Below are 26,180 nucleotides of genomic sequence, written 5' to 3'. Positions count from 1 at the left end.
GCCAAGGTTCTTAGCGCTCTGGGAGGAGGACACAATGGAGTTGTCAACCGTGATGGCGAGATCATGGAACGGGCAGTCCTTCCCCGGGAGGAAGAGCAGCTCCGTCTTGCCGAGGTTCAGCTTGAGGTGGTGATCCGTCATCCACACTGATATGTCTGCCAGACATGCAGAGATGTGATTCGCCACCTGGTCATCAGAAGGGGGAAAGGAGAAGATTAATTGTGTGTCGTCTGCATAGCAATGATAGGAGAGACCATGTGAGGTTATGACAGAGCCAAGTGACTTGGTGTATAGCGAGAATAGGAGAGGGCCTAGAACAGAGCCCTGGGGGACACCAGTGGTGAGAGCGCGTGGTGAGGAGACAGATTCTCGCCACGCCACCTGGTAGGAGCGACCTGTCAGGTAGGACGCAATCCAAGCGTGGGCCGCGCCGGAGATGCCCAACTCGGAGAGGAGGATCTGATGGTTCACAGTATCGAAGGCAGCCGATAGGTCTAGAAGGATGAGAGCAGAGGAGAGAGAGTTAGCTTTAGCAGTGCGGAGCGCCTCCGTGATACAGAGAAGAGCAGTCTCAGTTGAATGACTAGTCTTGAAACCTGACTGATTTGGATCAAGAAGGTCATTCAGAGAGATAGTGGGAGAGCTGGCCAAGGACTGCACGTTCAAGAGTTTTGGAGAGAAAAGGCCTCGGTGTTGTGCTCATTCCTTCGATGATAAACGCAAATCCGACCATCACCCCTGGTGAGACAAAACCGCAGCTCGTCAGTGAAGAGCGCTTTTGCCAGTCCTGTCTGGTCCAGCGACGGTGGGTTTGTACCCATAGGTGACATTGTTGCCGGTGATGTCTGGTGAGGACCTGCCTTACAGCAGGCCTACAAGCGCTCAGTACAGCCTCTCTCAGCCTATGGCGGACAGTCTGAGCACTGATAGAGGGATTGTGCATTCCTGGTGTAACTCGGGCAGTTGTTTCCATCCTGTACCTGTCCCGCAGGTGTGATGTTCACATTTACCAATCCTGTGCAGGTGTTGTTACACGTGGTCTGCCACTGCGAGGACGTTCAGCTGTCCGTACGTCTCCCTGTAGCGCTGTCTTAGGCGTCACAGTACGAACATTGCAATTTATTGCCCTGGCCACATCTGCAGGCCACATGCCTCCTTGCAGCATGCCTACTGCATTATCACGCAGATGAGCAGAGACCCTGGCCATCTTTCTTTTGGTGTTTTTCCAGAATCAGTAGAACGGCCTCTTTAGTGTCCTAAGCTTTCATAACGTTGACCTTAATTTTCTACCGTCTGTAAGCTGTTAGTGTTTTAACAGACGTTCCACAGGTGCATGTTCATGAATGGTTAATGGTTAATTGAACAAGCATGGGAAATTGTTGTAACCCTTTACAATCAAGATTAAGTTATTTGGATTTTTACTAATTATTTTTGAAAGACAGGGTCCTGAAAAATATACTTTTAACTACATGATTTCATATGCCATTTAATAGTTTGTCTTTACCATTACCATTTACTTTACTATAGTGAAAATAAAGGAACCCTTGAATGAGTAGGTGTTCAAACCTTTGACTGCTACTAAAATCATTTAGTTTCCAATGATGAATCTCATTGAAGTCTTTTTGAAGAGACACCACTTAAAAGAACTCCCTACCAGACTGGAAGGAAAGATTCCACATTCCTCGTTCTCTCAGCTGTCTGTAAACAGCAGTGCATGACTCCCATTAGTTATGAATGGCCACAATGAATAGCATCATGGTCGACCGTGGCAGCTCTGATAATTCCAGCCTTTTTTAAACTGGGTAATTTCTCCTTTTGTTTTCAACAATGACATTTGTCATACCTGGGAAGTTTGTCCTGACCTTGTTGATCTAACCAGGAGAAACTCTGGTGTCCCAGTTATACAACAAATGACTCATAGAGGGCTTTTATTAAGGCTTTTTATTTGTAGGGCACACCTTGTAGTCAACTCAATCAGATTCTCTTTGATCCAGTTGTGCCCTTTCATAATGTCTGTGGTCAGTCATCTGTTCTGTAATGATATAATGCTGTTCCTATGACGAGCAAGGCTATTTATTAACTTCCAGGTGCTGCAAACATTAGTGATAATGTGTTAATGTGTTCTTGGATAATGGAGTGTTAAGGCATTCCACTGTTATGGTCTTGTCTAAGCACTGTAGACTGGGGCTTGAAGTGGTACTGGACTGGCAGTGGACCCTGGGAGGATCTTGTCTGGTCCCCCAAGTGTTTAACTGACAGATGTTGTTGCCTCATGGAGGATTGTTGCGTTCCATTTATTGCATCTGCTTTGATTTGAGTTATGCTAGTACATTTATGCACATTTTACTGAAACAACACATTTTTCTGAATCTTGCTACAACCAAAGTGCTACTGTTATCAGATATACTATCAATTCAAGGTTTGGATGATATTTACACTGAACATAAATATAAATGCAACATGTCAACTGTTTGTTTCATGACCTGAAATATAAAATCCCAGAAGTGTTCCATATGAAGAAATATCTTACTTCTCTCATTGTGAACAAATTGGTTTACATCCCTTATTGTGAGCATTTCTCCTTTGACGAGAACCCATCCACCTGACAGGTGTAGCATATCAAGAAGCTGATTTAAACAGCATGCTCATTACACAGGTGCACCTTGTGCTGGGGACAGTAAAAGGCCAGTTTTGTCACTTTGCCTCAGATGTCTCAAGTTGAGGCAGCTTGCAATATGCATGCTGACTGCAGGAATCTCCACTAGAGCTGTAGCCAGAAGTTTATGGTAATTTCTCTACCATAAGCCACCTCCAATGTCATTTTAGGGAATGTGGCAGTATGTCCAACCGCTGAGCATGTGTCTTGTGGGCAAGTGGTTTGCTAAATGTCAAGGTTGTGAACAATGTGCCCCATTTGTGGCGGCGAGGTTGTTATAGGCAGATAAGCTAAGGACAACGAACACAATTGCATTTTACTGATGGTAATTGTAATGCTTCGATGGCAAGATCCCAAGGCCCATTTATTTTGAAGGTATCTGTGACCAACAGATGCATATCTGTATTCCCAGTTGTGAGATCCAAAAATTAGGCCTAAATAATAGATTTCAATTGACTGATTTTGGGTCATGAAATTTAACTCCGGACATTCTTTACAATTATTTCATGCAGCATTTTATATTTTTGTTCAAGATATAAGTTCTTGGAGTGAGTAAGTGCTGTGCCTCCATTCTAGCATGGCTAGATCATAGGCTGTGTTTACACAGGCAGCCCAATACTGATTTTATTCATTTTTTTATTACCACAATTGTCCTTTTTTGAGCAATCAGATCCGCTCTATTGCCAATAATTGGGCCAAAGATCAGTTTGGTTGCCTGTGTAAACGCAACCTGAGTCATATCAGATCTCTGATCAGTGGGCCAGGTAGTGATGACCCTGATAGTGTCGTCTCCTCTGTGTTGTGGTAAAGGAGACTGCCCCGAGGAACCTGAAGAGAAGGAGCAGAAGGAGGAGGCACCACAGCCCTCTGCCCCCTCGGGAGTTGCCGCCAACGCAGCCGCCCCCTCCGGCCGAAGAAACCCCCAGGGGGCATGTCCAGCCTCATCCTGGGTTGAGGTCTGGTTATGTTGGAACGTTTTTATTTTTGAAAGAATTGCCCCCATTTCCCCCTTCCCCACCTCAGTCCCACTGTTCTTCCCCACTGTCTGATACAATCCACCACGTCCCCTCTGAGCCATGGAATTTGCCCCCTACCTGCCAACCCCCTCATGTTTTTACTTTTTTCTAATTAAAGAGAACCGTTGACAGAAGCACTTTATGTATCTCTTTTCCCCTCCCCCATGTCAGTCCATTCTGTAGTGTGCCTATATTGCGCCTGATGGAAAAGGCATGTTTTGCTTGTCTCATTCTCGCCCTGTTGTAAATGGTAAAGAAAAGTATTCAAAAAAGATTTGTTAAATACAATAAAGATTGATATGAATTTGTTCATTTTGCTCCTGGTTTTATTTTTATTGGAGGAAAGATGTATTTTATGTGGCTCTCAAATGTTTTTAGTTATGCATGTTATACCACATGGATAAATTACTGTAAGCCAACTTTCTGAAGCCATAAGTGAAAGATCTTGAGTAACGATTTGATCAGCCTGTTTTTTACAGATAAATCCCATTTGACATGTTAAGACACTTCCAAAGCACTTTAAATAATGTCCACATGGTGGAGCTGATACCGTCTGGAACACAATGGGCGTAGGAATGACTTACCCCCTCCCCTCCTTCCCACTGCTGGGAACAGTCAAATGAGGCTGAACCACAAAGTGAAAGTATTTTCTTAGCTTGTGAGATTTGCCACTTGGACTGGACTATAGGGAGACTGGAATCAAATTGTAATTATTTTGTTTATTGCTGTTGTCATTTTTGGTTGTAACTGAACAGTCTAGAAAAACGCATGACACACCCACATGTTTGTAGAGGTGTTGACTAACAGTAAAATCACACTATATGCTCCCAACAATTGAATGGGTAAACCTAAGAACAATTGTTTCGGCAATGCAGTGATTTTTTATTTTTTTTAAACCCCATTCCCAATCTTATCTAGATCTCTAATGTCGTTTTCGGCATTGTTGATTAGTGCCCGTAAGTAAGATTTTCACCGTTAGTCGACAAGTATTATTTGACAAATTAGATTTTTGCCAAAACGTTGGTTGCTAGGTTTACTCTTTAAATTGTTGGGAATGTATATAGTGTGAGACTTTATTTATTTTTCCATTGACCTTGCTCGCTTAGTAAGCACAAATGGCATGTTGAGTCAATGCTTGTATTAGTCAATGCATATTATTCAGGCTATCCACAGTTGCTCTCAGATTTGAATTTGGCTCAACCACTGATTGTCAGGTGTGAACCTTTTCCTGTGGAGAGACCAATGTTTCTCAGAACCCCTGTTTGTTTTTCTACTAAGGAGAAATTCCTTAACATGGTGTTGGTCTTCAGCTTGTCCACTCATGTTTCTCCTCATCACTGGGATGGAGACATCCAAAAGTAAGGCATTATGCAGGCACAATTTGTAATACTTTTGCCAACACCTTAACTTCCAAAATGCTCACAACGAATGGTCTAGGAGTTTTGTTTTATCCAAACTACACTTGTCAGATGTAAAATTTTCTGTACTACAGTCCTGAAGCAGGTCATCCAGGTGGACTCTGGGAAGAATGCAGTCCTAGAGTGCTCTGTGAACTTCAATGGGAAATCTCCTGGTAATGTAAACAGAGCTGGTTGTGTGGCCGAGGTTGGACTAGAATGGTCTTTGCTAAGGTGAACCTGTGTTCATATACAACCTATCCAATCAACAATCCTCCAATCCCAGGATGCAGCTGAACCCAAAATATCAGCTTCCCATGCCACCTGCCAATGAGAAAGACAAAGTTGTGTCCCTGTTGGTCAAAGAAACCCAGCCTGAAGACGAGGGTCCGTATGAGTGTGTGGTGAACACTAACAGTGGAATCACAAATTGTAACTTCATGCTGAATGTCACAGGTGAGCTCAAAGCTTTTGGAGTCCAACGTTTATAGGTAGGGCCCTGAGTAGACCTAGATTATTCTTTTTTTCTACTGTGTTATTGACTTGTTTATTGTTTACTCCATGTGTAACTCTGTGTTGTCTTGTTCACACTGCTATGCTTTATCTTGGCCAGGTCGCAGTTGTAAATGAGAACTTGTTCTCAACTAGCCTACCTGGTTAAATAAAGGTGAAATAAAAAAAATATTCTCATTATAAAGAGTTTCTTGTGGGCAGCGCACATCGAAGTAGGATTCTATTGAATTGACATGCACGACTCAGGCCTGTAGTCTACATAGAACGGTGCGCCATAACCAATCAGAGTTGCAGTAGGCCTATATGCAAATAGCCATTGCCATATATGGATCTGTGCCATTCACTTTGAACAGGACAGCATGAGCAGTCCTGAGTAGATGCACTTGTTTTGAGATCAAAGCAAGAGCTGCATGTAGCCAGCCACCTGTGCACATTTGTTCATATTCTTTGCTAGTGAGTTATTAGCCTAGTTATGGCTAATTTCTCATCAACAATGGGGGAGTGGTTGCTTCCTACAAGAGCACAAAATGTGTGCATTTCTAGCCATCTTTGAAAAACAAGTCAGGTTAAGAGCTTTTTTTATGTCTTAAAGAGGTAGCACAGATAGAACAATGATACAGATATTTAAAGCATTCCCTTGGTGTTTCCACTCACTACCAAATATGGTAGTGAGGAAGCCAACTGGCCCGCAGTGGGTAAAGATGGATTTTGGCTGACATGCTGCACATTCTCTTATCAATGAAACATTTGATTTCAATACATTTTTCAATTCCCAAAACTAGAATGTTTTAAACAGAGCGGACTAAGTTGTGTAGACCTTACCCGTTGCAAAAGTTTAAAAAAAAAAAATAAATGGCATTGTTTAGAAGGAGTGCATAGGTGAATTGAGTTACTGCACACGCGCACTTCACAGAGTAGCCATTCCCTAACGGAAATATGCAGATTTATGCTAGAACGCACCAATAGGATCTCGCTAGCTTGTGCTTGGCTCTGCCCACCTCCGTGTCTGTTCTGCCCACTATGACTAATTTGTTCCCAATGGAAACAATAGGCTGTGGTCTATCTTGGTTAAATAAATATCTTTGGTGGCAGTGTTGTATTTTGAGACAGTGTTGAATAAGCTAAGTAGCTAATAGGCAGAGGGTAGCATTTGTCTGATTCTCTGTAGTAATGGTATAGGAATAATAATGAATTGTATTTTGTAAAATGGTTTCTTGCATCAAACACAACATACTTAAGTCACCTCCATGTCTGAAGGACAAGTGAATACAGGTTAATGTCAAGCCCTCCATGTTTTTTAATTCAAAAGTCTCATAGAATGTAGGCCTACATTGAACACCACACATTGAACACCACACAACAGCTATTTCCATATGAAATGTTATGGGATGCATTTTTCTCCATTGTTTGATGGTAGGCCTACATTATAATTAAATAGCCACAGTAGCCTACTTGGCCACTGTTAAAACTGTACCTTAAAGTGGGTACAGCCTCAGTGATCACAGTAAACGCGAGCCAGAATCTTTTTTTTTTTTAAACCTTTATTTAACTAGGCAAGTCAATTAAGAATACATTCTTATTTACAATGACGGCCTACCCCGTCCAAACTCGGACAACGCTAGGCCAATTGTGCACTGCCCTATGGGACTCCCAATCACAGCCGGATGTGATGCAGCCTGGATTAGAGATACAGTGCCTTAGACCACCGCGCCACTCGGGTTGCACATCATTTTTACAATGTTCAAATCTGCGCCAGGCATATCTGATCCCACTTCCATCCCACTTCCTGGATGGATTTTCCTCAGGTTTTCACCTGCCATCAGTTCAGTTATCCTCACAGACATTATTTGAACAGTTTTGGAAACTTTAGTGTTTTCTATCCAAATCGAATTATATGCATATCCTAGCTTCTGGGCCTGAGTAACAGGCAGTTTACTTTGGGCACGCTTCTCATCCAGATGTCGAAATACTGCCCCCAAGCCATAAGAAGTTTAAATCTAGTTTTTCAACCACTCCACAAATCTCTTCAAAACAAACTACAGTTTTGGCAAGTCGGTTAGGACATCTACTTTGTACATGACACAAGTAAGTTTTCCAACAATTGTTTATAGACAGATTATTTCACTTATAATTCACTGTAACACAATTCCAGTGGGTCAGAAGTTTACATACACTAAGTTGACTGTGCCTTTAAACAGCTTGGAAAATTCCATAAAATGATGTCATTGCTTTAGAAGCTTCTGATAGGATAATTGACATCATTTGAGTCAATTGGAGGTGTACCTGTGGATGTAGTTCAAGGCCTACCTTCAAACTCAGTGCTTCTTTGCTTGACATCATGGGAAAATCAAAAGAAATCAGCCAAAATCAGAAAAACAATTGTAGACATCCACACGTCTGGTTTATCCTTGGGAGCAATTTCCAAACGCCTGAAAGTACCACGTTCATCTGTACAAACAATAGTACGCAAGTATAAACACTATGGGGCCACACAGCCGTCATACCGCTCAGGAAGGAGACGCGTTCTGTCTACTAGAGATGAACGTACTTTGGTGCGGAAAGTGCAAATCAATCCCAGAACAGCAAAGGACCTTGTGAAGATGCTGGAGGAAACAGGTACAAAAGTATCTATATCCACAGTAAAACGAGTCCTATAGCGACACAACCTGAAAGGCCGCTCAGCAAGGAAGAAGCCACTGCTCCAAAACCGCCATTAAAAAGACAAGACTATGGTATGCAGCTGCACATGTGGACAACGATTATACTTTTTGGAGAAATGTCCTCTGGTCTGATGAAACAAAAATAGAACTGTTTTGCCATAATGACCATCGTAATGTTTGGAGGAAAATGGGGAGGCTTGCAAGCCGAAGATCACCATCCCAACCGTGAAGCATGTTGGTGGCAGCATCATGTTGTGGGGGTGCTTTGCTGCAGGAGGGACTGGTGCACTTAACAAAATAGATGGCATCATGAGGGAAAAAAATTATGTGGATATATTGAAGCCACATCTCAAGACATCAGTCAGGAAGTTAAAGCTTGGTCTCAAATGGGTCTTCCAAATGGACAATGACCCCAAGCATACTTCCAAAGTTGTGGCAAAATGGCTTAAGGACAACAAAGTCAAGGTATTGGAGTGGCCATCACAAAGCCCTGACCCAAATCGTATAGAAAATGTGTGGGCAGTACTGCAAATGTGTGTGCGAGCAAAGAGGCCTTCAACCCTGACTCAGTTACACCAGCTCTGTCAGGAGGAATGGGCCAAAATTCACCCAATTTATTGTGGGAAGCTTGTGGATGTCTACCCGAAACGTTTGACCCAAGTTAAACAATTTAAAGGCAATGCTACCAAATACTAATTGAGTGTATGTAAACTTCTGACCAACTAGAAATTAGATGAAAGAAATCAAATCTGAAATAAATCATTCTCTCAACTATTATTCTGACATTTCACATTCTTAAAATAAAGTGGTGATCCTAACTGACCTAAAACAGGGAATTTTTACAAGGATTAAATGTCAGGAATTGTGAAAAACTGAGTTTAAATGTATTTGGCTGTGTATGTAAACTTCTGACTTCAACTGTATATAGGACTATCTGTGTAAGGACACACACATATTTAGTGGACATTGATTTGACAGTGAAGACACTAGTGTGATACAGTAGCAGTGTAGATGAAGAATTGCAAAATTTACCTAGAGCTAACACTGCAGATAGCAATACTGGGTGATTTAAAAAGTCATAGTCAACCAGTCAACCAATTAATAATATATAATAATTATTTTAGCAAAAATGTTTATCTTTAATTTACAATCCGTAGAAACTATGACAATAGTGTAATGACGTGGCCCTTTCTGGGTATAGATTGTGGCCTCTCTCACTCTCTATCTCTAGCTATATATACCCAGGTTCTGTTGTCTCAGGTCGTAAATTCCTGGCGGAGACTCTCTCCCCCTGGCCATGCAGAAAGAGACACACAGAGAGAACAAAGGATTTCACATTTCACCTATATCCCCAAAATGGGGATTTGATACAGAATGTCCACTTGTGGGAGTGATCCGTGGACACTTAAGGGACAGGTATGATAAGTGTGTTTCATTTGGTGACCTCAGAGAAGACATGAAACACACAACTATATCTCTGAATATGTACATTTCTCAATTATGGGGTTTGCATCTAATTCTTCTATAAAATGAATGAGTAAAGATAAAACTATTTGTGAAATGATGCAAGGTGTTAAACCTTTAATGACTGATAATTGTATTCCCTTTAAAGTTTACCTAAGTAATTGGCCAGCCCCGTGAGCAGACATGATCTGGGGTCATAGAACCGCCTTTTCTATTGTTACGAATTAAAACCCTCTCCTGAGGAAATCCTCTTCAGACCACGCGGACCTCAGTCAGCTGAGGGGGAAAAGGTTTGAGTTTAGACTAAGCAAACCCACAGCGTGAGCTGTGATTGTGAATAGTTATTTAATTCCTAACCATACCATGTGGAGAATTGGCTACACGGCTGGAAATGGTTAAACTCTGAGACTATCGATCCCTACAGATAAGAGCAAATCGTAGATACTAATTACTAGTCTGCAGCTAGAAATTATGTAAAGCATCAGGCGCTATGATTAAACTAGCTCTCATGAGGACCGCCACAGGAAAGGAAGACCCAGAGACCTCTGCTGCAGAGGATACGTTCATTAGAGTTATCAGCCTCAGAAATTGTATCCCAAATAAATGCTTCACATAGTTGTCAACAGACATCTCAACATCAACTGTTCAGAGAAGACTGCGTGAATCAGGCCTTCATGGTTGATTTGCAGCAAAGAAACCCCTACTAAAAGGACACCAATAATAAGAAGAGACTTGCTTGAGCCAAGAAACAGGAGCAATGGACATTAGACCAGTGGAAATCTATCCTCTGCATGTATGGTTCCCAACATGAAGCATGGAGGAGGAGGTGTGATGATGTGGGGGTATTTTTCTGGTGACACTGTCTGACTTATTTAGTATCCAGGGCACACTTAATCAGCATGGCTACCACAGCATTCTGCAGCAATACACCATCCCATCTGGTTTGCGCTTATTGGGACTATCATTTGTTTTTCAACAGGACAATGACCCAAAAAGCACCCCAAGCTGTGTAAGGACTATTTGACCAAGAAGGAGAGTGATGGAATGCTGCATCAGATGACCTGGCCTCCACAATCACCCAACCTCAACCCAATTGCGACGGTTTGGTATGAGTTGGACCGCAGAGTGAAGGAAAAGCAAGTGCTCAGCGTATGTGGAAGTCCTTCAAGACTGTTGGAAAAGCATTCCAGGTGAAGCTGGTTGAGAAAATGCCAAGAGTGTGCAAAGCTGTCAAAGGAAAAGGGTGGCTACTTTGATTTGTTTAACACTTTTTGGTTACTACATGATTTCATATGTGCTATTTCATAGTTTTGATGTCTTCACTATTATTCTACAATGTAGAAAATAAAGAAACCCTTGAATGAGTAGGTGTGTTCAAAACTGACTGCTACTAAAATAATTTAGTTTCCAATGATGAATCTCATTGAAGTCTTTTGAAGAGACACCACTTAAAAGAAGTCCCTACCAGACTGGAAGGAAAGATTCCATATTCCTCGTTCTCTCAGCTGTCTGTAAACAGCAGTACATGACTCCCATTAGTTATGAATGGCCACAATGAATGGCATCATGGTCAAACGTGGCAGCTCTGATAATACCACCCTTCCAGCCTTTTTTAAATGGGGTAATTGATCTCCTTTTGTTTTCTATCATGACATCTGTCATATCTGCCATATTTGCCAATATTTGTCCCAAAGATCAGTTAGGCTGCCTGTGTAAACGCACCACAGCAGCCCCCTAGGGAGCATGTCTAGCCTCATCCTGGCTTGAAGTCAGCTTTTGTTGGAACTTTTTATTTTTGAAAGAATTGCCCCCATTTCCCCCTTCCCCACCTCAGTCCCACTGTTCTTCCCCACTGTCTGATACAATCAACCACATCCCCTCTGAGTCATGGAATTTGCCCCTGTTCCTGCCCCCCCTCTTTTTTTTGTCTCATTCTCCACCTGTTGTAAATGGTTAAAAAAAAAAGATATATATAAAGATTTATATGAATTTGTTTTCATTTTGCTGCTGATTTTATTTTTATCGGAGGAAAGATGTATTTTGTGTGGATCTCACTAATGCTAAGACCACCCGCAACAGCGCCATCACACAGAGCGACGTCTCTGACCTTGACATAGACTAGAGAACTGTCCTGCACATATACAGAAACATAGACTAAACCCCTACGTACACACAGTCGACAGACTAGAACCCCTGTGTGTACGCACACACTTGACATAGGGGGTTCTAGTCTATGTACACACACACAGTCGACAGACTAGAGCCCCTATGTATGTACCACACATGTACACACACACACACACACACACACACACAGTCGACAGACTAGAACAGCAGTAGGCTAGTGGTTAGAGCGTTGGGCCAGTAACCGAAAGGTTGCTAGATTGAATCCCTGAGCTGTCAAGGTAAAAATCTTGTTCTGCCCCTGAACAATGCAGTTAACCCACTGTTCCTAGGCTGTCATTGTAAATAATAATTTGTTCTTAACGGACTTGCCCAGTTAAATATAGGTTTAAAAACATCTAAATGTTTTTAGATAGGCATGGCATACCACAGGATAATTTACTGTAAGCCAACTATTTGAAGCCAAAAGTGAAACATCTGAGGAAAGATTTGATCAGCCTGTTTTTTACAGATTAATCCCATTTGACATGTTAAGACACTTCCAAAGCACTTTTATAATAATGTCCACATGATGGGGCTGATACCGTCTGGAACACATTGGGCATTGGAATGAGTTGCCCCCTCCTTCCCACTGCAGGGAATAGTCAAATGAGGGTGAACCACAAAGTGAAAGTATTTCCCCCAAGTGATAGTATTTTCTTGGCTCAACAGACTTGCTATGAGGACTGGGGCTATAGGGAGTTTGGAATATAATGGTAAGTATTATTTTGTTGATTCATGCAGCCTTAACTTTTGTTAGTGACTTTGAACATGGTATAGTAAAACTCATGACACACCCAAACATTTTTGTAGAGGTGCTGACAAACAGAGTAAAACTGTGAAAAGTGAAAAGTAAAGTTGCACAATATATGCTCCCAACAAATGAATGGGTTAATCTAATAACAATCGCCGGAATTTGTTTTGTTTTTATTCTTGTATAACTTTTATTGCGCGTTTTATTTTAATATGTCTTTCTCTCTGCATTGTTGAGAGTGCCCATAAGCAAGCATTTAACTGTTAGTCGACACTACATTTTTGACAAAACGTTGGTTGTTAGGTTTACTTTTTACAATTTTGGGTGTGTATATATAGTGCGACTTAATTTTATACATGGACCTTGCTCGTTTACAGGGTTGGGCAGTAATGGATTACATGTAAACTAAACGGTAACTGTAATCCGTTACGATACAAGCAAAAATATTGTGATCAGATTACCGATACTTTCGAAAAACTAGATGATTACTTCAATGATTACTTTTCAATTCAGAAAGGATGTTTGAGAAAAAAAAGTCGTTGACACTTCTGTTTTCGCAATGACATTCAAATCAGCGTTGAAAAAGGCTCAAATATAAAAATGTTCCACCTGAGCGAGTCTGACCACAAATCAGAGACCACCACTATGATGACACACCAAATGTGTTTGATGGATCGCGGGAAAAGAACAGGAATAGGTTTGTGTAGGCTACTGTCCAAGCTATGTCTTCCAATGCTTCGACTTCTGTCGGCATACAAAGATGATCAAATTTGAATAAACGCTTGGAGGTGAAGATGATCGTAGTGGTGTAGTCTACGGTAATAGGGATATCACTTATTATTTAAATCTACATAACGTTAGCGCATTGATGTGAAACACACTGCAGCTCTCTCATTTAGCTATTTGTGCCTTACGGATTATGGTTGTTGTGGATGGCTGTTCACAAATCTAAATGTGTATTTCAACCCAATAATAGTTTAATTCAAGAAGTTTAAGTTAACTATTTTCTACATCCTTCAAAATAGCCACCCTTTTCCTTGATGAAAGCTTTGCACACTCTTGGCAAAGCATGCCGTTCCATGAGCGCAGCATTTATTTTTCAACTCGAATCAATGAGCCCAATCAGTCCTTCATGACAACAAAATCATAAACAACAGAGTAGGGCCGCCTAATAAATCCTTAGTTTTGGGGTCATGCTCAGGTAAAACAATTTGGCTAATCTATACTTCCCAGAGGTGGGACCAAGTCATTGTTTTTCAAGTCTCAAGTCAAGTCGCAAGTCAAGACAAACAAGTCCAAGTCAAGTTTAAAGTCAAGACCAACAAGTTTCAAATCAAGTCTCAAGTCCTAAACTTTGAGTTTCGAGTCCTAAACAAGTCATAATGTGCTCTTCAACAAATGTAATACAATTTCATATTTTTAACAAGAGTAATAGTTAGTATATTACATTTGGGCAAATCATGAATGCTTTTACAAATATATATATATGTTTATTATTTTCCAAATAAACTTTATATTTCCATGGAAATATATGGGTAGCCATGAGAAAGACACGCCCCCCCCCCTTAGCGATCGACTATCTAGGATCGCTATAGGGCACAGTCGTATGTCAATGGTTTAAGGAACAGCAGTAACATCAGGCAGGATTTAGGCTACCACCTGCCTAGCCAGTTGTAGCTCAATCTTGGGTGCAATGATCACGTTCCCGCACTGACTGTGTGGAGGTTCATTGATTTAACGTTACGTTAGCCTACATGCTACACTAATAAAGTTATATATAGCTGTCGGCTATATTAGCCACGATTTACCGTTCTTTGTGCAGCTTCAAATGTCGAACAAAGTTGGAAATTGTTGCGCCTCTGTCTGTAATTTTCTTCCCGCGTGTTTTGCAAGTTGCAATCCATTTTTTGTTGACTACAGCGTAGTCTTTATATTCGAAAATAATAATTTTGGTTATCTTTCCAAGGGCTCCATCTGATTTCACCCACCGACGTTCCTCTGCACTGCCACGCGCAACTTTTTTCTCAGCTTGCACAATTTGATTGGCTGCTGTCCGATTCAAACCGTAATCAGTTAAATGAAGAGTTGATGCGCTGCACACTTTTTAAAATAGCATAATCTTTCATATTTGGGCTTGGGGAGGGTATCAAGTCAGTTCGAGTCAAAAGGCTCAAGTCCAAGTTAAGTCATTGGTGTTAGTCAAAGTTGAGTTGCAAGTAATCATATTTGTGACTGGAGTCTGACTCAAGTCCAAGTCATGTGACTCGAGTCCACACCTCTTGATACTTCATATTTCCAAGTCCTATTCTTGAAGATCAAGGGGTATAACATTTATTGGAATGACTGGAATTCTGATAGATTTAGGTTTTTCATGTAAAGATATAATTTCATCGTATCATTATATGTAGCACAAAGCGATGGGTTAGAAGAATCTGCCCCTCATACCATTGCATCACCTAATCATCCCCAGTTTACAATAGGCTCATTCATTTCCCCCTCCTCTCCACTGTAACTATTCCCCAGGTCGTTGCTGTAAATGAGGATGTGTTCTCTGTCAACTTGTTCATTGAGTGAATGCTTGCATTAGTCAATGTATATTATATTATTCGGATTTTACATTGCTGAGTTTGGGTAATCCGAGTTACGTTACTGATTACAGGCTATCCACGTTTGCTCTCAGATTTTAATTTGGCTCAACCACTGATTGTTGTCAGGTGTGAACCTTTTCCTGTGGAGAGACCACTGTTTCTCAGAACCCCTGTTTGTTTTTCTACTAAGGAGAAAGGCCCTAACATGGCATTGGTCTTCAGCTTGTCCACTCTCATGTTTCTCATCACTGGGACTGAGACATGCAAAAGTAAGGCATTCTTGCAGGCACAATTTGTAATACTTCTACCAACACCATAACTTCCAAAATGCTCACATCGAATGGTCTAGGAGTTTTGTTTTATCCAAACTACACTTGTCAGATCTAACATTTTCTGTACTTACAGTCCTGTGTAATTTGGTTTTCTATCTATTGCTTAAACAGGTCTAAGTCAGGGCCCAGAGTTGAAGCAGGTCATCCAGGACTCTGGGAAGGATGCAGTCCTAGAGTGCTCTGTGAACTTCAATGGGAAATCTCCTGGTAATGTAAACATAGAGAAGGTCGTGTGGTGGAGGCTGGACCAGAATGGTCTTCACAAAGGTGAACCTGTGTTCATATACAACCTATCCAATCAACAATCCTCCAATCCCAGGATGCCACTGAGCCCAAAATATCAGCTTCCCATGCCACCTGCCAATGAGAAAGACAAAGTTGTGTCCCTGTTGGTCAAAGAAACCCAGCCTGAAGATGAGGGTCTGTATGAGTGTGTGGTGAACACTAACAGTGGAAACACAAATTGTAACTTCATGCTGAATGTCACAGGTGAGCTCAAAGCTTTTGGAGTCCAACGTTTATAGGTAGGGCCCTGAGTATTTCCCAGTCAGGAAAAACGAAGGGCTGTATACACAGTTTTGAATTTAAAGTGCTTTCCTCACACCCTAACGCTGACCATTTAGTATTCTCCTTTTTGCATCATGATGTCCACTGTGCCGAGGATCCATCAAGAATTCTTGCTTTTCTGACATTAACATTAATTATTAATTATTAGTATCCAATATAAATTGACTTACCCTACAAACATGACCTAATTGATTGCATACCTGAATTCAATGTGATTTTCATTTATAATGATTCTGATTTTGTGCGTTAGTGTTACAGTACGAGACCAGCACTGAAAATGCTGCGAATCAACAGGATATTCCAAAGAACAGTTACATGAGTGTGGCTGCTGTATGTGTGGCAGTAGGCTCTCTTGCCATTGGACTGCTGCTTCTCAAGCTGTTTCAAGCCAGAAGACTCAGACAAGGTGAGCACCCAGGGTCATGTCCATTAGGGCACACTGTTGCAAAATGCTTCAAGATGTTATTCAGTTCCTCCCCATTTCAGACTGCTTCTTTACATTTCATGCCTAGTGAACATGACCCTGCTTTTCAGTCTCCGCAGAGAGGAATGCAGAAAACAGGGAAGATTAGTAGAGTACTTTCTGTTCTGGCTAAATGCCAGGATGTTGCTGTAGAATAAGTGGAATGGAGAACTAACTCCTCAGACAAGATGGGTCCTGCTGAAACAAGGTTTATATTGCTCTGTTGTTGAATGGACCAAAAGAGAAATCTTTCCTACTGATGAGTCAACAGGGTCAATAGAAGGTAGGCTCTGAGGGTCAGGTCTTTCCTACTGATGAGTCAACAGGGTCAATAGAAGGTAGGCTCTGAGGGTCAGGTCTTTCCTACTGATGAGTCAACAGGGTCAATAGAAGGTAGGCTCTGAGGGTCAGGTCTTTCCTACTGATGAGTCAACAGGGTCAATAGAAGGTAGGCTCTGAGGGTCAGGTCTTTCCTACTGATGAGTCAATAGAAGGTAGGCTCTGAGGGTCAGGTCTTTCCTACTGATGAGTCAACAGGGTCAATAGAAGGTAGGCTCTGAGGGGGTCAGGTCTTTTTCCTACTGATGAGTCAACAGGGTCAATAGAAGGTAGGCTCTGAGGGTCAGGTCTTTCCTACTGATGAGTCAACAGGGTCAATAGAAGGTAGGCTCTGAGGGTCAGGTCTTTCCTACTGATGAGTCAACAGGGTCAATAGAAGGTAGGCTCTGAGGGTCAGGTCTTTCCTACTGATGGGTCAACAGGGTCAATAGAAGGTAGGCTCTGAGGGTCAGGTCTTGACACGTTCCTGAATAACAGAGAAACACCTGAGGGAATGGCATCTAAAACAATTGCATAATCTTTAGGTGTTACAGGGACCGTGTAAAGTGATAAGAATTTCTTATAACTGAGTAAAATACCCTCTGCATTTGCCAGTTGGCTCACCAATAGGATATTACTTCGGAACCAATATTCTAAAAACAAAGAAGTATTTTTATACAATATATCCCGATTATTCCATATATAATATCTGTGTGGAGAAAAATTGTGTTTATAAATTAAGGACCATGACAAGAACCTACTGATGAAAAGCAGAAAGTTTCACTTTTTTTTGTTGTCAATATTATAATTGCAAAACAACATGAAGTTAAGGTCACCAAAAGTAGAGAAGACATGAGGAATAAAATTCCAGATAGAAGTGGGTCTTCTTAGGAATTGTTTTATCCAATTGATCTTAAAAGTATTATTTAAAGTAGTAAAGTCCAGAAAATTCAGTCCACCATTTTCACAAGTGTTAATTACAACAGTTTTCCTAATGTAATGGGTACGGTTTCTCCACAGAAAGTTGAAAAGCATCTGGTCTATCTCCTTGCTTATTTTACTGTCAAGATATAAAGATAGAGTGTCATATGTTAGTCTAGAGATACCTTCAGCCTTGGTTATTAGGACTCTACCTTTTAAAGATAAGTCCCTCTGTAGCCATTGATTTAGCTTCATCTGGGCTTTTTTAATAAGAGGGTTAAAGTTTAGTAAGCCTCTAGACTTCTGATCCTTTGTAATGGTTCTGCCTAAATATGTAAGTTCTTCTTTTACTGCAATACCATAATATGAAGTTGTCACAAAATCTTTGACAGCCATGAGTTCACATTTCTTAATGTTAAGGTATAGACCAGATGCTTTGGAAAAGGATTGTATCACATTGATCGATATGGGAATTTGGTTAGCGTCTTTCAGAAAAAGTAGTATCATCAGCCAGCTGGCTTGTAATCATTTCTTTACCAGCTATGGAAATACCTTGTACAGGACTATTATTTAAAGAATTTGCAAGAAGTTGGGTGATTAATAAAAACAGGTACGGAGAGATGAACAAGTGACTCATTACCCGGTAAGGGTGGTCATGATACGTCATCAGAAGTGTCCACTTAATTTGATGGCTGAGGGGAAGGGTGTGTCTTGGACTGTAACCATGGTCTCTTTAAAAAAAAAAAACATGTCTTTCTTAAGGCAGCTCCAAAATGCAGCTGTTTCAGCTTAGCTCAGTGCTTTCAGTGGTGGTGGTGGGGCTAGCCACCGGAAAATACAGAGCGTTGCACTTGATTAGCTCAGTTTTCTGTCACTCATTGGACAGTACGTCATCCCCAATTCCAAGGTTAGAGCTCAAATTTAGGCATAGAGTTATGTTAGAAGTGCCCATTACATCAAATCACATTACATCTACAGTAGATTTGATTGGACTGATCATGTCAACATCATACTTTCCAAGCTAGCAGTCATTAGTTGTCGACAATCTACTGGCAAATCCTTTTTAATCCTTGTCATACGAAGATAAATAATGAAGAGAAATTATAGATAAATTGTATTGGTGCTCATCGGCCATTGTACATAAAGATTGCACAATGTTAAATTCAACAATGAGTCGTTTTTAAGGAATAAGTGGCAAACTGCAAGCGTTGCAAAGAAACCACTAATGTTAGCCTGCTATTCAATGTAGCGGCAGTGTCCCCCCCCAGTTCCCACCATAAATCCAGAGAATGCCCGACTTTGACAAAATTTGCCCAAAAGACTGCTGTGCCACCCTAACAAGGTGAGTCCAAAAATGTATTGTATGCTGCTGCATAAATGATGTAATATGCCAGGGAGAAGTGTATACTGTAGCTAAGTGTATGTTGTGTCGTAAGCTGTTAGTAGCCCATGTGCCTCACCCTAATAATTTGGTATATTTTCACTAACACAGTATTGTAAAAACATCATAGTTGTGGTGCTTGGCTTGGACGTGCAAATTCAGCACACACAACATTCTAAAATAGAGTTGTTTATTTGACGGGTCACATTAAAAGCTTATTTAACGCGTCAAATAGTGTTATATGACTTGTCTTTTTTGACACGCGTAGACCCAAACGGCGTTCAAGGTGCCTCACAGGGAGTACACTAAGAACGGCCCATGTTCGGAATTCTGTCGCTGTACATTTCAAAAGTGCTGAACAAATAGTTATATTGACCACGTCTGTTGTCGCTCGCTCATTAATGTCTTAATCGAAATTACGGATCGCTTTTTATCCGCTTGTTGTCCCCTTATGCCATAGTTTGTACATCTAAATGCCATAGTTTGTACATCTAAATGCCATAGTTTGTACATCTAAATGCCATAGTTTGTACATCTCAATTGTCAGTAGAAACCACATTTGTTTAAGCAAGTCTGCCATATCAGCAGTAAATGAGGCTGTAGTAAACTTAATTTTGACAGTAAGTATTCCTCTTGTCCAGATTAGCCGATACCGATTAATCTGCCGATTAAAAAATATATATGTAGATATAATAATAATAATAATAATATTTGTAATGATGACAATTACAACAATACTGAATGAACACTTATTTTAACTTAATATAATACATCAATAAAATACATTTAGCCTCAAATAAATAATGAAACATGTTCAATTTGGTTTAAATAATGCAAAAACAAAGTGTTGGAGAAGAAATTAAAAGTGAGAAAGCTAACGTTTAAGTTCCTTGCTCAGAACATGAGAACATATGAAAGCTGGTGGTTCCTTTTAAGCTGTAGTTATTATAGGAATTATAGGACTATTTCCCTCTATACCATTTGTATTTCATTAACCTTTGACTATTGGATGTTCTTATAGGGACTTTAGTATTGCCAGTGTAACAGTATAGCTTCCGTCCCTCTCCTCGCTCCTCCCTGGGCTCGAACCAGGAACACAACGACAACAGCCACCCTCGAAGCCGCGTTACCCATGCAGAGCAAGGGAAACAATCACAGGCTCAGAGCGAGTGACGTTTGAAACGCTATTAGCGCGCGCTAACTAGCTAGCCATTTGACATCGGTTACACCAGCCTCATCTCGGGAGTTGATAGGCATAAACAGCGCAATGCTTGACGCACAATGAAGAGCTGCTGGCAAAACGCACAAAAGTGCTGTTTGAATTCATGTTTACACGCCTGCTTCTGCCTACCACCGCTCAGTCAGATACTTAGATACTTGTATGATTGTATGCTCAGTCAGATTATATGCAACGCAGGACACGCTAGATAATATCTAGTACTATCATCAACCATGTGTAGTTAACTAGTGATTATGATTGATTGTTTTTATAAGATAAGTTTAATTTGGGGCGGCAGGGTAGCCTGGTGGTTAGAGCGTTGGACCAGTAACCGGAAGCTTGCAAGTTCAAACCCCTGAGCTGACAAGGTACAAATCTGTCGTTCTGCCCCTGAACAGGCAGTTAACCCACTGTTCCTAAGCCGTCATTGAAAATAAGAATTTGTTCTTAACTAACTTGCCTAGTTAAATAAAGGTCAAATTTTTAAAAATTAATGCTAGCTAGCAACTTACCTTGGCTTACTGCATTTGCGTAACAGGCAGTTTCCTTGTGTAGTGCAACGAGAGAGAGGCAGGTCGTTATTGCGTTGTTATTGACTTTTTAACTGTAAGGTTGCAAGTTTGGATCCCCCGAGCTGACAAGGTGAAAATCTGTCATTCTGCCCCTGAACGAGGCAGTTAACCCACCGTTCCTAGGCCATCATTGAAAATCAGAATGTGTTCTTAACTGACTTGTATAGTTAAATAAAGGTATAAAAAAATAAAATCGGCAAATCGGCGCCCAAGAATACCGATTTCCGATTGTTATGAACACTTGAAATCGGCCATTCCGATTAATCGGTTGACCTCTAGTCCAGATGGGATAGGGCAGTGTGATGGAGATTGCATCGTCTGTGGACCTGTTGGGGCGGTATGCAAACTGAAGTGGGTCTAGGGTGGCAGGTAAGGTGGAGGTGATATGATCCTTGAAGAGTCTCTCAAAGCACTTCATGATGACAGAAGTGAGTGCTACGTGGCAGTAGTCATTTAGTTCAATTATCTTTGTCTTCTTGGGTACTGGAACAATGGTGGCCATCTTGAAGCATATGGGGACAGCAGACTGGGAGCAATTAAATATGTCTGTAAACACACCAGCCAGCTGGTCTGCGCATGCTCTGAGGATGCGGCTAGGGATGCCATCTGGGCCAGCAGCCTTGCGAAGGGTAACACGTTACTCACGTCGGCCACGGAGAGGGGGAGGGTCCGCAGTCCTTGTTAGCAGGCCGCGACAGTGGCACCGTATTATCCTCAATGCAGGCAAAGAAGGTGTTTAGTTTGAAAGCGAGACGTCAGTGTCCGTGGTGTGGCTGGTTTTCTTTTTGTAGTCACCCCTTTATGTAGTAATCCCTTTACTGGTGTAGTGGCGTATCCGTGCCCACGGATGAAGTGTGGAGAATGTGGTGTGCATGTGTGTGTTAACTGTAACCTCTGACCTTCGGAGCCGACAGCTGCATGCAGTGTTCACACTCTGTCCACATTGTCTAAAGCTAGGTTCAAATTAGAGGTCAACCGATTATGATTTTTCAACGCCAATACTGATTATTGGAGGACCAAAAACAGACGATAACATTATTCGGATGATTTTTATTTATATATATATATATATATATATATATATATATATATATATATACTGAATGAACAATGAACCCTTTTATTTTAACATAATATAATACATTAAATGTATTTACTCTCAAATAAATAATGAAACCGGTTCAATTTTGTTTAATTAATGCAAAAAAAGTGTTGGAGAAGAAAGGTAAAGTGCAATATGTGTCATGTAAAAAAGCTCACGTTTAAGTTCCTGGCTCAGAACATATGAAAGCTGGAGGTTCAATATTCCCAGTGAAGAAGTTTTAGGTTGAAGTTATTATAGGAATTATTTTGCGTCAACTATTTCTCTCTATACCATTTGTATTTCATATACCTTTGACAATTGGATGTTCTAATTGGCACTTCAGTGTTGCCAGCCTAATCTCAGGAGTTGATAGGCTTGAAGTCATAAACAGCGCTGTGCCTCAAGCATTGCTAAGAGCTGCTGGCAAACGCAGTAAAGTTTGAATGAATGCTTACGAGCCTGCTGCTGCCTACCACCGCTCAGTCAGACTGCTCTATCAAATAGTAGACGTAATTATAATATAATAAACACAGAAATATGAGCCTTAGGTCATTAATATGGTCAAATCCGAAACAATCATTTAGAAAACAAAACGTTTATTCTTTAAGTGAAATACAGAACCGTTCCGTATTTTATCGAACGGGTGGCAACCCGAAGTCTAAATATTGCTGTTACATTGCACAACCTTCAATGTTATGTCATAATTATGTAAAACTCTGGCAAATTAGTTCGCAACGAGCCAGGCGGCCCAAACTGTTGCATATACTATACCCTGACTCTGCGTGCTATGAATGCAAGAGAAGTGACCCAAATTCCCTAGTAAATATTGCCTGCTAACATTAATTTATTTTAACTAAATATGCATGTTTAAAAATATATACTTCTGTGTATTGACTTTAAGAAAGGCATTGATGTTTATGGTTATGTACATTTGTGCTTTTTTCGCAAATGCAATTTTGTTAAATCATCCAACATTTGACGAAGTAGGCTGTGATTCAATGATAAATGAACAGGCATTGCATTGATTACGTGCAACGCAGGACAAGCTAGTTAACCTAGTAATATCATCAACCATGTGTAGTTAACTAGTGATTATGTGAAGATTTGATTGCTTTTTATAAGATAAGTTTAATGTTAACGAGCAACTTACCTTGGCTCCTGTCTGCACTCACGTAACAGGTGATCAGCCTGCCACACAGTGTCCTCGTGGAGTGCAATGTAATCGGTCGACCGATTGTTATGAAAACTTGAAATCGGCCCTAATTAATCGGCCATGTTCAAATTCAATTCAGACGAGCAAATGGGGTAATGGTATGCACAATTCACCGGATACACCTGGATTATTTCATTAGTTTGGCTTCGGTGCCATCTCGTCTGGAAGTTGAGTACTTGGTCTAGGCTAGCCTATATTTAATTACAATTGCATTAGTCTTGATATATTTCCATGAATACACCCTGATTATTTGCCTGTGTTTAGGTCTGGATATTCATGAATGGCTCGTACTGTTTTCTGTGTTAATAGGCTTCAGGATGTTTACTTAGGCTGCTGTTTACCTAATGACATCACAATCTGGAAATTTGGTTGAGAAATACCTCCTACATAATGGCCAAGAATCCACTTGTTTTCAGCTTAACATTGATATAGACCTACATCTTGATCTTGCAGTACTATCTGAATGTTTAATTTAAATGTAATGGCACTATAGTCAATTAAAGCATCACTTATTGGCCATGTCCACGGTTTATGTCCCATTACCAAGGCTAATGTAAAAGCAGTCATTCAGCAGGGCCTGATAAACAGATGCAGAGCCATAATAAAGGAAACCTTGTTGAGTCACTGTGCCATTACTTCACAATGCTTTCTCCTCTCACTTCATTAACAAGCAGTGATATATTGACCAACAATCATCCCTTTGTCTGGCTTTGTTCCTTCTAGTCATAGATGTCAGGTAGACCAATCTGTTGACTTCCCATTGTTTCTGCTCTACAGTTGTTGCTCAGTGGGAGTTTGTATGGGATTGTAGCCTAGCTTAAATGTTGGCCAAAATACCCTTTCGCTGAGTGGGGCATGTGGGTTAGCCTATGAGTTTTGGCTCAGCATTCGTCTGGATTAGCCTACATCCACTGGCTGCTTTGCTGCTTGGTCTGTTGGTATCTGTCTGAGACTGATAGTAGGCCATCGGATTTGTTTGCATTAGTGGTTTTCTGCATTTTCTCATGTCATCTTGGCAAATAGTTCCTAGCAGTATTATGCTCAGTAAAAACATTACCATACTACATGTTAGTCACTCAGTTAGACGGTGCCAGCAGCAGCTCCTCTTCCCCAAAAACAATGAGGCAGACGAGGTCATCACCTCCATCAACGTTCCTTTAGGGGTAAGGGTGAGGGGTCACTGACATTGACATATGTCGGCCATTGTTTTATTCATAGATGTAATGTGTGTGTTTTCCACTGGTAAGACGCTTGACTTGGTTTCTACAAGTCTGCTGTCATGGATGGTTTTCAGTGATTCTCAGTCCTGTGTTTTTGAACTGACTTAAATGCTGATGATGTAGTAAAATGACTCGGCCAAAATAAAGTAAAATGCTGACTGTTATTATTCTCCATCTGACAGGTTGAGGAGTGCCAGCAGGCAAACAATGGTAAGTATCTCTGGTTCCATTTCAAATGACACTATTTTAATATATGGTATTTATGTACAGTACCAGTCAAAAGTTTGGACACCTATTCATTCAATGATTTTCTTTATTTGTACTATTTTCTACATTGTAGAATAATAGGGAACACATCAAAACTGTGAAATAACACATATGGAATCATGTAGTAACCAAAAATGTGTTAAACAAATCCAAATATATTTAATATTTGAGATTCTTCAAAGTAGCCACCCTTTGCCTTGACAGCTTTGCACACTCTTGGCATTCTCTCAACCAGCTTCATGAAGTAGTCACCTGGAATGCATTTCAATTAACAGGTGTGCCTTTCTATAAGTTATTTTGTGGAATTTTTTTCCTTAATGTGTTTGAGCCAATCAGTTGTGTTGTGACAAGGTAGGGGTGGTATACAGAAGATGGCCCTATTTGGTAAAATACCAAGTCCATATACCAGACTGGAAGGGAAGATTCCACATTCCTCGTTCTCTCAGCTGTCTGTAAACAGCAGTGCATGACTCCCATTAGTTACTAATGGCCACAATGAATAGCATCATGGTCGACCTTGGCAGCTCTGATAATTCCACCCTTCCAGCCAGTATATTCTTTACAATTGTTTCATGCAGCATTTTATATTTTGTTGAAGATATGTGGTTAAGTGCTGTGCCTCTCTCCATTCTAGCATGGCTAGATCATAGGCTGTGTTTACACAGGCAGCCCAATACTGATTTTCTTCTTCTTCTTCTTTTTATTACCATAATTGTCCTTTTGGGCAATCAGATCCACTCTCTTGCCAATAATTGGGCCAAAGATCAGTTCAGCTGCCTGTGTAAACGCAACCTGAGTCATATCATATGGATCAGATCTCTGATCAGTGGGCCAGGTAGTGATGACCCTGATAGTGTCGTCTCCTCTGTGTTGTGGTAAAGGAGACTGCCCCGAGGAACCTGAAGAGAAGGAGCAGAAGGAGGAGGCACCACAGCCCTCTGCCCCCTCGGGAGTTGCCGCCAACGCAGCCGCCCCCTCCGGCCGAAGAAACCCCCCAGTGGGCATGTCCAGCCTCATCCTGGGTTGAGGTCTGGTTTTGTTGGAACGTTTTTATTTTTGAAAGAATTGCTCCCATTTCCCCCTTCCCCACCTCAGTCCCACTGTTCTTCCCCACTGTCTGATACAATCCACCACGTCCCCTCTGAGCCATGGAATTTGCCCCCCTACCTGCCAACCCCCTCATGTTTTACTTTTTTTCTAATTAAAGAGAACCGTTGACAGAAGCACTTTATGTATCTCTTTTTCCCTCCCCCATGTCAGTCCATTCTGTAGTGTGCCTATATTGCGCCTGATGGAAAAGGCATGTTTTTGCTTGTCTCATTCTCGCCCTGTTGTAAATGGTAAAGAAAAGTATTCAAAAAATATTTAATGCGTGAATTTCTAAATACAATAAAGATTGATATGAATTTGTT

General features: G+C 40.9%; 1 protein-coding gene across 7 annotated transcripts in view; it reads left to right on the top strand.

The window, feature by feature from the left end:
- Positions 1-26,180, top strand: part of LOC127929669 (jupiter microtubule associated homolog 1-like) — a 35,139-nt gene extending 8,959 nt beyond the window's left edge. The window contains exons 1-6 of one of the 7 annotated variants that reach the window (XM_052517739.1): positions 12,443-12,585; positions 15,402-15,480; positions 15,655-16,032; positions 16,361-16,516; positions 24,684-24,711; positions 25,650-25,771. In XM_052517739.1, the coding sequence (XP_052373699.1) occupies positions 12,583-12,585; positions 15,402-15,480; positions 15,655-16,032; positions 16,361-16,516; positions 24,684-24,688 (621 nt within the window). In that variant the 5' untranslated portion in view covers positions 12,443-12,582 and the 3' untranslated portion in view covers positions 24,689-24,711; positions 25,650-25,771. Of the gene's footprint in view, positions 1-3,466; positions 3,983-12,442; positions 12,586-15,337; positions 15,481-15,654; positions 16,033-16,360; positions 16,517-24,683; positions 24,712-25,649 lie in introns of those variants that run through there. The other 6 variants (XM_052517742.1, XM_052517741.1, XM_052517744.1 and 3 more) reach the window with 6 other exon arrangements.

This window comes from Oncorhynchus keta, unplaced genomic scaffold (assembly GCF_023373465.1).
Source record: "Oncorhynchus keta strain PuntledgeMale-10-30-2019 unplaced genomic scaffold, Oket_V2 Un_scaffold_9739_pilon_pilon, whole genome shotgun sequence".
Classification (NCBI taxonomy): Eukaryota; Metazoa; Chordata; class Actinopteri; order Salmoniformes; family Salmonidae; genus Oncorhynchus; species Oncorhynchus keta.
The sequence above is the reverse complement of the archived record's forward strand: the minus strand, read 5'-3'. Positions and strand labels throughout refer to the sequence as shown.